A 13,043-nucleotide genomic window follows, 5' to 3' on the forward strand; every position below is an offset into this window, starting at 1 on the left:
CAAATATAAGTCTACAAATATCTATTATCTGACATCATTTTCCTTTTTTTTGAATAATTTAGATTTGAATATCGAAATTCATTACCCATTTCTTTAAATTTTTTTTATTTTAAAATCTTTTTGTAACTACTAAATGCAAACATTTAGCATATTCAAATATCGATTGAATAATTTACTTAATTCAAATTAAGATTTTAAAGCAGTTTTGCATATTCATATTCGAATTTTATAGAAATTTCAGATCTTCGATTTATTATCATACTTATATTTAGTCACACAATAACTATGCGAAAATGCAATTAGCTACGTTCAATCAATAACAAATTTAAATATCTTAGGGATGGTTGAGACTATTTTTAAAATCTAAGGCCACCACTTTAACCATAGCAACTAACAGAGTTGTTAATATAATCTTCTAATAATATTATAAAAGTGTGAAATATAAATTCAAATTTCAGCATAGTAGAGGGACTAAAAACTAAAATTAAACCTTTTAAAATCAATATCGGGTTAGATTTTGGAAAAATTTTGGTTAAATTCTGTTACTAGTCCTTGCGCTTTATAAAAGTTGTGAATTTAATAATTTCACTTTTATTTGGTCTTTTTAATCCTTTTACTTTTCGAATTTTAAAATTTTAGTTATCACTAAATGATAATTGTTAAATTCATTAGGTTATACTGTTTTCAAAATCTGATGCAGTAAACATATTATTTATATGTGTAATGCCATGTCAGCTTTCACATTTTGCTTACTAAAAGTCCAGTTAATGGATTAACGAATGTCATTTGAGTCAAGATTAAAATTTTAAAATTCGAAAAGTGCAGGGACTTGGGATGATCCAATTGGAGAATATGGATGAACTAAATCTACAATTGTACACATATTACAAGGCTAGTAATTGAAATTTCTACTGTTTACGTAAGGATTAAAATTTCAAAATTCAAAAAGATAGGAACTAAAAGTGATTAAATTAAAGTGCATGAACTAAATCCCTAACTTTTGCAAAGTATAGGGACTACTAGAAGAATTTATCCAAAATGTTTTTTCCCCAGCGCTCGTCTCGAAACCGAGACCTAATAGACACTCTAGCTCTGTTGGTGCCGTTGCATATCAAAAACCTTAGCTTAAACGTCGAAAAAAATTGAAAATCTCGACTGTGGAAGAGGCAGAAAAATAAAACTAATTTTTTTTTTTACTGTAAATAGTTAATAGTTCTTGAAAGCAAGAGCAGCAGCAGCAGAAGAAGCCGTAGCTGCTGATTCTTCAAGCTTTCGAACTGTACTTTGTGAGCAAATTTTAATTGCATGGATTCTTCTTTAGTTTTCTCCTCGAAACTGAAACTCCACCATCACTCTTTGCCTCTCCAAACCCATTTCCAAAGACGCCCGCTTCTCACTTCATCCCACTTCCGCTTAGCGGCGGCCAAGAAACCACCCAGGAAAGTTCTCTGTGAATTCGAACCCAAAGTTAATGGTGCTCTCTCACCGGACCCTGATTCCCGTTTCCTCGACCGGGTAACTCGTTTTCCTCCATTTTTTCATTGCTATGGTTCTGGGATTGCTTTGAAAGCTCACTTCGAAGAGTTTGGTAATTTAGAGCTATTCATTTTTGTGGGTTTTTCTTTTTTTTCTTTTTGCTTGGCTTAGCAAGAAAAAAAATGCCCCATTTGAAACTTACTTGCAATTCTGCGGTTTGGATTTGTTTTAACTTGGTTTGTTTTCTGCTTTTAAAAATTGAAACTTCAGTAAAAACTTTGGATGGTAAGCTATAGTTTACTTTCATATACAGCACTTTGTACTATGTTAATGGATTTTCATTTTTCCTATACTAGCCATTTCTGAGATATGATCCTCTGAATATATGAAAATTAGGAATAAAAAAGAGAGGATATCTTTGTTGGAACATAGCTGCATTCGACACTTACTACCACTTGTATTTTTGTTTTAGTCATTTGTTCATTGCTATGTCGATTATGATTTTGGTTCTCTACCATCTGCTTTGGCTTTATAGTGAATTTTACAATGCAAAATGCAAGAATAAAAGTAATCATCTACCCTGTTCTTGATGAATTTGGTTTTGGGTATACTGCCTTCCCGTTTGTTTAGTTTTGTCAGAATATGTTAATCGAGATTGGTTTTATTTGAATGCATAATTTTATATGCTTGATTCCTTTTCTTTCCTTTTCATTCCAGCAAAAAGCATTGGAGGCTGCAATGAATGATATAAATAGTTCATTTGGAAAAGGAAGTGTTACAAGATTGGGGAGTGCTGGTGGAGCATTGGTGTATGTTTTCAAACTTACCATAACATTGTTGTTTTATTTAAGGATATTCTTATTGATTTACTTTGATATGTGGAATTCGGATTTTGTTCCTTTCTTGTTTAGACGGAAAAAAGTTGTCCCCGCTATGGGTGTAAGTATTATGTTGAGATTCTAAGAGGCATTTAGTTATAGAATTTTAACTGGAATTGTGTTTAGCCTGACTTCATTTGGTAAAACTTAATCCATTTCAGTGAAACTTTTCCGAGTGGTTGTTTGACGCTAGATTTAGCCTTAGGTGGTGGCCTTCCCAAAGGAAGAATTGTGGAGGTATTGATTTTCTCTTTCTACATCATTCCTTTTCTCCATGAATTTGAATCAAAATAATTATTTGAATGAACATTATCTGGCTATGCTATTTGCATATGCTAGTTTCCTTTTGGATGATGGTGGAGAGGAAAAATGGTAACTTTGTAATTGGTCTATATGTAGAGATTATGAATTAGGGCTTGGAAACAGTGTAACTGAAAAAGGAAGCAATCTGTCCTCATACTTTGAATGTTTGCTGCTCCTACTTCCTGTATCCAAAAAACTGATCCTAAAGTGTCATTCACGGTGTTATTACTTGATTTGAAAAAAATTAATAAACAAGATGCAGTGAAAGAATTGTTAACACATCCTCATTAAGAAAGTAATAGATAGAATGATAACTGGCAAACTATGTTTAGACATTACTCCTGCAAGTTTCTTATCTTCACCTTATTTCATGGAAGCAATGGCCCTTAAGCCGTAAGCATGTTGCTGCAACTTTTCATTTTTCCTAGTGAATCCATATTGCACATGTATTGAAGTGGAAATTGATATTCAAACATGTCCTTCATATTCACTCGCCTTATGAATTTTGTTTGGTGATTTGCTAATTACTCTCATAAAGGCCCAGTGCTTAGGACAACCGAAATTAAGGATTGTGGTCGAAGCAACAAAACGGCCAATTCTGGTGCAAATTAGGGAATTAGTTCAGAGAGTAAAAGCTTAAAAAGAATAAGTGGAAAACTTTTAAGAGTTGAGACTTGAAAAATAAAGAATATATTTCTAAGGAAATTTTTGCAATATTTTAGGAGTTGTTTTCTGCTAGTGTATTACATTGAAACCAAAAGTTTAACTATCTAGCCGAGAACCACTGTGATGCAACCTTTGTTGACAAGTAACCCTTGATTCCACATGATTTCATGGGTATGCCTCACACATTGGTAGCCTTAAAGTTGGTCGTATTTTCTTTCAAAGCTTGTATGATTAGATTTCTTTGTGTTTCTACTCACATCACAGACCTACAACATTAATTAACAATGGATCATGTGGTAGATTTGAGAGTTTTGAACTCATCTGCCTGGTACAATTGGTGATTGGACTTTAATATAGGATATGGAAGAAACTGGTGACTCAGTTGTGACTATGATGTCTGAAAAATTAAATCATATTATCGTGATGATAAAACATTTTGGAAACAAAATTTCTACGACATAAACATCATTCTATTCTCATAGGAAACCAATGAACATATGCTTTAGTAAATCATGGTTCTAAATTTGTTTCCTTTAATACCACTATGCTTCTCAAATTTTCCAGGTTTGGTATTTAATGACATTAGACTCCATGTTTTAATTTCAATATTATACCCAAACCTGCTTTGAGTGGCATCATAATATCTGCTGTTTCACTTGGCAGGTATATGGACCAGAAAGTAGTGGAAAAACTACCCTAGCACTCCATGCCATTGCTGAAGTGCAGGTTGATAGCTTCCTTCCCTTTTCTTAGGCGGTTTGGTTTCTGATTTATTATGCTACAAAAAGGTCAATGAAGTGAAATACTATATGCATTGTTTTTATGTTAATTATGCAGAAGCTTGGTGGCAACGCAATGCTTGTTGATGCAGAGCATGCTTTTGATCCAGCATATTCAAAAGCATTGGGAGTAGATGTCGAGAATTTGATTGTGTGCCAGCCGGATAATGGGGAAATGGCATTAGAAAGTAATTCATCAAGTCCCTTTTTATGCAGTTGTGAAAGTGGTCACGGTTGAGGAAGGCCGTAACTGATGCAGCACATGTGATGCTTTTGAAAATTTTGCTGTTTCTGTAAGCTCAACAAATAAGACTGATAAAGTTGTTTTGTTTCAGTTGCGGATCGTATGTGCAGATCTGGTGCCGTAGATTTAATTTGTGTTGATTCAGTATCAGCTCTCACTCCACGGGCAGAGATCGAAGTATGCTTCTTTACTCTTGAAAGTAAATTACATTTCATTCCTATGGTTTATTGAGTCTTTCTAGTCAGAAAGCTACAATAGTTGTCCCCACAAAATCCTTTTAGTCCATCAGTTTCAATTGAAAGGGTATCTAAACCAGGACATGTCTTTCTTTATTTTAAAATTTTTTGCCTCTTCTATGAATCCATGACTTGATTGAACATAAGGATATGTACCAATTAAGTAATGTAACAAATGGAAAATACAGACTCAAATGTGAGGCTAACGCCTAGCTAACAATGGAGCATCTTAAAAAGAACTCGAGAACAATTGTCACTTTGGTGTTTTATCCTAAACTGTGATTTTTGTTATAAACTTTAAGAATTAGTATTTGACGTATCTGTTGTATACCTCTTTTTCTTTTCTTTTTCTTGTTGTATGCTTTTGCCATGTCTAAGCTCTTTCTTGTTGCATTTTATGACATAGGGTGAAATCGGGATGCAGCAAATGGGATTGCAAGCACGTCTGATGAGTCAGGCTTTACGTAAGATGTCAGGAAATGCTTCTAAAGCTGGTTGTACTCTAATTTTTCTTAATCAAATAAGATATAAGGTACTTTGAAGTTGTCTTCTTGTTTATAGATGAAGTAAAAGCAATTGCAGTTGTAATATACAGGGCATCAATGTGTCCAATTCAAACTATTTTAGGCACATCCTTTACATATCTCTATGTTTCTCTATTAGATCAACATGATTTCAGTGTTCTTTTTCTGTTTCCTTTTTTTCCCTTCCCTTCTACCAATTGACAGTATTGCTTCTGATTTTGAAAGATTGGAGTATATTACGGGAACCCAGAAGTGACTAGTGGAGGAATTGCATTAAAGTTCTTTGCCTCAGTTCGTCTTGAAATACGTCCTACTGGGAAGATAAAGTCTGTAAGCACATTAGCACAGTAGCTACTTGATTTTCCACTACATTTTTTTCCATTTTATCACTTAATATATTATCATTACTAGTACATAATTCATATTATTGTAGGTTAAAGGTGATGAGGACATTGGGCTTCGTGTTCGTGTAAGAGTGCAGAAGAGTAAGGTAAATAAGAATTATATCAGCAAATTTGATGACAATGGGAGACATGACTTTCACTTCATTCTTCTTGTTAGTCTTAAAGCTAAAAACGATAATGCATGCCAAAAGACCATTAGAAATGCTTTCAGGCATCTTAGGCTTGACCCATGTTGCCTCATGGTACCAACTCTCATTGCAATATTCGAGTGAGATTCTGAAGTTCTTTCATCCCAAATAAATGGGAAGATATGATGGAAATGTCCCCCCAAAAAAAAGGAAAAAGAAAGGAACTTAAACAATAAAATCTGATGCTTTTCAATCTTATAGATTTGACATAAATGTACCGTTAGAATAGAGGTCAACTCATCCAGGGTGACGTGATAGCACCGAATATATCTGGTGAAAATGTGTCACCAAATTGGTTGTTGTTGCAGGTCTCAAGGCCATACAAGCAAGCAGAATTTGAAATCATATTCGGAGAGGGAGTAAGCAAATTGGTAAGTAATGCAATCAAATATTTACATTCATCCAAGTTTGCAGACTTTTTCTCTTCATTTTGACATTGAAAAAGCCTACAGGGATGCATTTTAGATTGTGCTGAAATGATGGATGTTGTCACAAAGAAGGGCTCTTGGTACAGCTATGGGGACCATAGGTTTGCTTTCAAGCTTGTCTTTACTACCTAAACTTTTAAGACAAATTTAGATCTTTTTATTTGTTTTCTTGTTTATAATTTCAAAAACTGATTATCAAGAATTAGACTTGGTAACTTATACAGATATTAACTTTTTTAATTTAGGCAGTAGTGTAGTTACTAATTACTACATTTTTGCTCATAGATTACTAACCGTTGTGTTCTGTACAGTAATAATCTCTTGATGATGGCTTCTGTTCATTTATTTCACAGTTTTGCATAGACTCGTTTTGCTTGAACTAGCATCGTAAATGTTATTCGATGTGTCAGGAGATATAGAAGTTAGACTTACTATGGTTTTGTTTTTCTATATTTTTGTAAAGGCTGGGGCAAGGCAGAGATAGAGCATTACAATACTTGAGAGACAACCCTGTTCTACGTGACGAAATCGAGAAGGTTCAGTACTTCAACCCTACATATATATTTCATATTGTGCTATTAAATTGAAACCTAGTCCACTTTAATCAACTGATGATGCATGAAGCTCCAAACTGTTCTTGCTTTTGTTGTATGATCAGTTGAGGAGGAACATGCTAAGATAGCCCCCCAAAATTTAGAAGATAGTATAGTATATAATAACCCCTTATCTTAATTTTCTGTTCTGGTTTCTTTTTCTACGCCTCCGTTTTTCTATTTGTCTGAAGTATCTGTGTCTGAGTCTGACCCACACCTAGATTTAGGTTTGAGAATGTGACCCTCCAAATGCCATATGCATGTCAATACATTATGTATGATTAGACCTGTCAAATGGGTGGATTGTGTTGGTCTAGATCGGACTAATTTGGGTTTTAAAATATTTTGGTCAATTTTTCAGTTTGTCATTTTAGGTTTGGGTTAATTTTGAGTTAGGGTTATTTGGTTTTGAAGCTCGATTTTCATGTCGGGCCAATACTGGTTCAGATCATTTTGTATTCTAGTCCCTTCAGGTTTGGATCATTTCATGTTCACTTTGGGTTTTAATGGTCAAATCCAATTGGGTTGCATTTGGGTTCAAGTTAATCAGGTTGGTTTTCAAGTTCAACACGTGTACTCTGATTCGAGACCCAATTGATCTTGTAGTGTTTCTCTTTTGATCAGCATTTATGATTGAATGCTAAGAACAGTTCTTTTATCTGTTCTTAACAAAGTAACCATATATTTTATTGGTATAATGCAGATAGCTCGGTCTATGATCGCGGATGGAACCGAACATTTGAGCTCAACTCATGTGAAGAGCTTGTCATTTCCTTCCCAAGATGAAGATATTTATGAGGAGGTATGACGGGATTGAACTAACTGGTCTTTACCACAAGGCCTTGGCAATCAACTGCAAAGGTACTCGGAATTTAGTTTCGCCATCGTGCATTGGGCCCAAAACAGAGAGTTTTCATGCCTTTCAGAAGGAAGGTATGTGTGTTCTGATTATGAATTGGCGAGACAGTAACTTTTTGATTTGGTTTTAATTTGTTGTTTAATCTTATTAACATTACCAAATTAATTTTTGCAAAGCCAAAACATTCAACATATAGACACGCAAAACTAACTTGTTGCTTAAGTTATTTTGATTAGAACATAATTACATCTTGGAGACTATAATACAAGTATCACTAATAGAAATATATTTATCTACTGTGCCAAAGCACTTGTGTTGTAAACCAAAAGAGCTCCTCCGGTGAGAATTCCGGCTAGGGTAACTGCCCATATTGCCAATCCTGTAGTCCCTGCATTATCGTTTATATAACATTAGTCCTGATTGTTGAAGTTCATTGTCAGATTAGGTCAAAGTTTAACAAGAATCGTACCACCGGTATAAACATCACCGCTGGGAGACCAGTCGTTGGGGTCGTATATGGGGCTGCACTTCAATCATCAGGGAAAAACGATAATCATGCATATGCATATTATTTATTTAATTTAAAATTTTATTTTATAACAATCTTTTTTTCCTCGAGTTGGTATCAGGGGCAAAACCATAATGTTTTGGAGGGGTGAATTTGAATTATAAATTTTTTGGAGAGCTAAAATGTAATTTTATCATTTTTTACATGAAACTTCACAAATTTTGAGGGATTAAACTATAACTTTCCATATTAGAGGGCTCAAACTTTAATTTTATCATTGAATTAACTTAAAATTGTGTAATTTGAAAAGGACTAAATCAACAAATTTTTATTTTTAGGAGGGATCAAGGAGCAGGCCATACCCCTGGTTGGTATAACTTGTGCCACCAACTCACAAGGGCAAAACCAAGAGAATCTTTTAAGGGTTAAAAATGAAATATCATCATTACAAGGACTAAACTCCAAATTTATCATTTTGGGGGCCAACCCTCTACCTAACACTTATGAGTCATGATCGAAGACTTTGCAAGTACATATACATCCTATCTAATGTATTATCTATATACACGTATGCATGTATGTGCGTGTATAATTTACACAATAAAAACTGAGTTTGTGATGTGTGATTGCTATTTATAAATTATAATTAAATGACAATAGAGTCTCAACTCGACTGATATGGGTATTATTGTCTATACAAGAAGACATAAATTTAAATGTATTGAAATAATTATCCTCCTATTTATAAGTTGAAAAAATAATTCTAAACATTGTGTCAAATAAAATAAATATAATCAAAATTTATAATAAAATTATTTAAAATAAATAAATTATAATTAAATAAAAACGAGCCAAATTCTTATAAGTTAAAATTGAGTCTCAATTTGATCTATATTTAAATTAGCATCTCAATTTTTATCTTTCATATATTAAATAATAGAGAAATATTAAAACATTTTTATTATTCAATTGAAATTTAAGAGGGATGTGAGGTGAAAAGAATAATATATGTAATACAGAATTATATAATGATTGAAATAAAAGGGAAATATAGGCTGTCATACCTGTACCCATCGACATTAGCACCATATTTGTCGACAAATTGATAGACACCCTTTCCCTACATAAATTCTCAAAGTTTAAATTTGCCAATCTCTTTTACAAATATATAGCTATACATAAATGCAAATTAATTATAGAAAAGTCAACAAATTATTGAATTTTATATGTAATTCATAATCATTGAATTAAGTGTAATGCAAGGAATCACTTTTATGATTTTTATAAATAGGTTAAAGATCAATTTTGTATTGCTTTTCAAAAGCACTTCTGACTCTAAAAGCATTTCTGGAAGAAAAGCTGTGCAAAACAAGCTGCTTTTGACTTAAATTTTTAACTTTCAGAAGAAATTAAAATTTTTAACTTTTTCTCTCTCAAAAGTAATACTTTTCACCCTCCAATAATGAGTCCTTCTCCTTTTTTTATTGATACTTAATTATAAATGTTTTAAAATCATTAATTAAAATAAAAATATATATTTTTAAAATAATAATTACAAATATTTAATAATTATATTTAAATATTTAAAATATAGATTACATATTCTAATTAAATTTTATAAATAATTAATATTTATTACTTAAAATATTTAAAATTTATATTTTATATATTAAAATATTAACAAAAATTATAATATTTTTTATTTTCTTACTAAAATATAATAATATTAATTAATTTAAATATTATTTAAATAATTATTTGTTACTTGATAATAATATATCTAAAATTGACATTTTATTTCTCAAAAGCATTTTTTAATAGTAATGCTAAACACTTAAATTTTAAATCAAATTTTTCAAAGCACTTCTCAAAAGTACTTTTTCACTACACTTTTTAAAAGCACTTTTCAAAAACATTACCAAACTAGTTCTAAGTATTAGATGAATTACACTGAAATTCATTATCTGTACAAAATGATTAATCTACTAATTACACTTTATTCATGAAACTATTTAATAATGTTGTTTTTAATCCCAAAAGAATGATAAAAATAGTAATTATAATTCACACGTCTTTAATTGATATTCAATAAATTATATTAAAAGGAATAAATAAAATATTTCGAATAATGTTTTGTGAATGAGAAATTAGTTTGTTAGATGGAATCGTGAATAGAAATTTTTATTTTAAATATCGATCTATTTAATATAAATAATAAAATATTTTATTATTTAATTTGAATTTGTAGATAATAAAATCAAGCTGAATTCAAGTTTCTGTCCAACGTTTAACCTATATGAATTGGGCAAAAAGAGCAAAACTAGGAGTTTGACACTTGCCCGACCCCGAAAATTTTTATTTAAATTTTTAAAATTTTAAATTAATAAAAATAAAATTATACTCTGACTCTTTAAAAATATAAAATTAGATTTAACTCTTTACATATAATATAAATATGAATTATTAAAATAATAAAATTATATTTTTATTTCTATAAAATTAAAATTTAATTTCAACCTCTTAAAAGAAATTTTGATTTCACCTTGAGCATGTGGATAGATAAATTTTAAAACAATAAATAAAATAAAATAAATTATATCACAAAAATTTATATTAAAAGTACATTTATATAATTTATTTATTTAATAACTAATAAAGAATTTATTAATAAATTTTATTAATTTTATATTCAATTATTAATATTTTATTAATCATATATATTTGTTTTATTTAAATATTTTATATAAAAATAAAAATAAATACCACATAATGATATTTATTTTTAAAATTAATTTTAAAAATTCTCTAATTAAATTGATATCGAATTAATTCCTCATGACAGTACCAACCTTAGCCCTTCTTCCAGAAGCATCAACACCATCCTTTAAGTTCAAGCCACCATTAATTCCTGCAAAATTCATTATTAAAATTTATAATTAAATCATTTAAAAAAATAAGAATTAATAATTTTACACTTTTTTTAATTATCGACAATTCTTTTATACCAAAATATATAATTTTTCTATAAAATAAAAGAGTAAATACGACACTAATATTCACAAAGTGATTCATATTTAACATAAAAAGTAATTTGAATTTAATTCAGTAATAATGAAGCTGAAATTTAAATAGTTTAAATTATTGATCAAACCGAATTCAAGCATGATATCTTGTGAACTTATTCAAAATTTTTATCTTCAAACCAAGCTAATGGAGTTCAAATTCGATCTTTGGGTACAATAATAAACAAGCTTGATTAACTCGTTAGTAGAGCCGGAGCTTAAAAATTAATTTTGATTGAGCCGAATAATATGCCAATCTTCGAATTTGGAATCGCACTCGAACTATCAGTAGAGTTTTCAAAAAAAACAAAATTTAAGGAATGATGACAAATACTTTTTCAAATATACAAAAGAACAAAACAAAAATCGGATCATGCGATTTCACAATGCTAACGAATCATCAATAACAGTGCAAATTTGTTCATAAAAAAATTCAAATTCTATAATCAAAATTTACCAATCGAAAACCTACTTTCAAAAAACAAAATGTAAGCAATTACCGTAAGGGCTATCGGTCTTGATCTTCTTCTTGCCACTACCAGATTCAACCTTGAAAGAAGACGGAACCCTAGCAAGGGAAGGGACGCCTCTGCTACCACCTGATTTATCGACATTGACATTAGGTTTAAGCCTTATTGAAGAAGACGAAGCCATAACTGAGGCAGCCATTTTTTTTTTTCTTACTTATTTTAGTAGCTAGAAATGCTTTGGCCTAAATGGGATTATTATTTTATACTATTTGATAATTATTATTATATTTATAATATGAAGATACTAGAAAGTGATTGTCATGCTGACACGTGGAAATACTTTTTGGCATTAATTTATGTAATAATGCATGCTTTGGTCAGACTAATGATCACTCTTGAATCTTCTATTGTTCTCCAAAACAACGGAAGAATCCTGAAGGTTTATCCTAATACCCCACCAATCAATTTAAGCAGCTTTAGTTATAATCAATCTTATTCAACTTTTCATTTTTTATTATTCTTAATTAACTCAATAGTGTGATAGCTAAATTTAGATGATAGATTTGAATGTGAGATGTCGCCTTATATTGTCGAATTATTTGAATATTGTTCATATAATATTTGAATTAAGGAATTAAGATTTATAACATTTCTATAAAATTATGAAAATAAATAAAAATCAATTATAGGATTTTAAAATTGTTTTGAAATATTTTAAAATTAATTTTTAGGTGTTTGGAGGTGTTAAGACCAATTATAGATCTTGTAAATAGAGTTGATCATGAGTCGGGTCGGATTTGAACTGGGTCAATGCAAAAAATTAAGTCTAGGCCTGGCTCAAAAAATGAGCTTAAACTTTTGCTCAAGTCCGACTCGAATAAAAATACTAAACTAGAGCCTGGACCGGCCTACCCACATTAATTTTTTTAGATTATTTTTCTATAAAAATAAATTTAAAAATATAATACATCGATAGACTAAAAACATTAAAATAAATGTTTCCCAACAAATTGGAAAAAATATAAAATATATTTATACTCAAATAACACTAACATAATTGTAACTTAACAAGCAAATACCTCTAAAATAATGGCAAAATTAACAATAAAATAAAAATTATACAATATCCAAATAATAACAACAAAATAGAAGCAATATAAAAACGAAATGGTAGCAAAACAATAACATAACAGTAGCAAAAAAGCAACATAACAGCAGTAAACAACAACAAACAACAACATAAATTTTTTTGTCAAATTTGAGCCAGGCCGGGCAAAAAAGGTTTTACCCGAGGCTCGGCTCATTTTCTAAACGGACCTTATTTTTTGTCCAAACCCATTTTTCATGCTTATATTTTTGCCCAAACCCTCCCATTTTTTAGCAGGCCTTCAAATTTGGACGAATAACCCGACCCATAATTAAGTC

General features: G+C 30.4%; 2 protein-coding genes across 6 annotated transcripts; one reads left to right on the forward strand and one right to left on the reverse strand.

Moving 5' to 3' along the window:
- Window positions 1-1,075: 1,075 nt before the first annotated feature.
- LOC108483788 (DNA repair protein recA homolog 1, chloroplastic) lies at window positions 1,076-8,743 on the forward strand. 4 transcript variants are annotated; one of them, XR_008286824.1, is made up of 14 exons: window positions 1,076-1,515; window positions 2,194-2,285; window positions 2,516-2,591; window positions 3,987-4,049; window positions 4,161-4,290; window positions 4,438-4,523; window positions 4,989-5,114; window positions 5,332-5,436; window positions 5,540-5,596; window positions 6,007-6,069; window positions 6,151-6,227; window positions 6,590-6,662; window positions 7,423-7,652; window positions 8,425-8,743. XR_008286824.1 is itself a non-coding variant. In XM_017787368.2 (13 exons), exons 1-13 carry the CDS (start codon window positions 1,306-1,308, stop codon window positions 7,525-7,527), a joined length of 1,263 nt encoding a protein of 420 aa, XP_017642857.1. In that variant the 5' UTR covers window positions 1,076-1,305; the 3' UTR covers window positions 7,528-7,739. The 4 variants fall into 4 exon arrangements, 1 of the variants encoding a protein (XP_017642857.1); XR_008286825.1 differs by lacking the exon at window positions 8,425-8,743 and adding an exon at window positions 8,019-8,330; XR_008286826.1 differs by lacking the exon at window positions 8,425-8,743 and adding an exon at window positions 8,024-8,330.
- Window positions 7,790-11,875, reverse strand: LOC108483790 (photosystem II 10 kDa polypeptide, chloroplastic-like). Of its 2 annotated transcripts, none has more exons than XM_017787369.2 (5): window positions 11,649-11,875; window positions 10,936-10,994; window positions 9,151-9,206; window positions 8,048-8,100; window positions 7,790-7,966 (listed from the first exon to the last, which is right to left on the reverse strand). In XM_017787369.2, the coding sequence occupies exons 1-5, from the start codon at window positions 11,815-11,817 to the stop codon at window positions 7,872-7,874; spliced, it is 432 nt and encodes a 143-aa protein (XP_017642858.1). In that variant the 5' UTR covers window positions 11,818-11,875; the 3' UTR covers window positions 7,790-7,871. The 2 variants fall into 2 exon arrangements, with proteins under 2 accessions (XP_017642858.1, XP_017642859.1); XM_017787370.2 differs by having other exon boundaries at window positions 8,048-8,105.
- Window positions 11,876-13,043: the final 1,168 nt, after the last annotated feature.

Source organism: Gossypium arboreum, chromosome 1 (genome assembly GCF_025698485.1).
Source record: "Gossypium arboreum isolate Shixiya-1 chromosome 1, ASM2569848v2, whole genome shotgun sequence".
Lineage (NCBI taxonomy): Eukaryota > Viridiplantae > Streptophyta > Magnoliopsida > Malvales > Malvaceae > Gossypium > Gossypium arboreum.

Coding starts and splice junctions, on each gene's coding strand:
- LOC108483788 (XM_017787368.2), top strand. CDS start 1,306: ATGGATTCTTCTTTAGTTTTCTCCTCGAAACTGAAACTCCACCATCAC. Junction 2,592..3,986: donor CCAAAGGAAGAATTGTGGAG/GTATTGATTTTC, acceptor TTCACTTGGCAG/GTATATGGACCAGAAAGTAG. Junction 6,663..7,422: donor TACGTGACGAAATCGAGAAG/GTTCAGTACTTC, acceptor GGTATAATGCAG/ATAGCTCGGTCTATGATCGC.
- LOC108483790 (XM_017787369.2), bottom strand. CDS start 11,817: ATGGCTGCCTCAGTTATGGCTTCGTCTTCTTCAATAAGGCTTAAACCT. Junction 10,995..11,648: donor CAAGACCGATAGCCCTTACG/GTAATTGCTTAC, acceptor TGAATTTTGCAG/GAATTAATGGTGGCTTGAAC. Junction 8,101..9,150: donor GCTAATGTCGATGGGTACAG/GTATGACAGCCT, acceptor ATTGAAGTGCAG/CCCCATATACGACCCCAACG.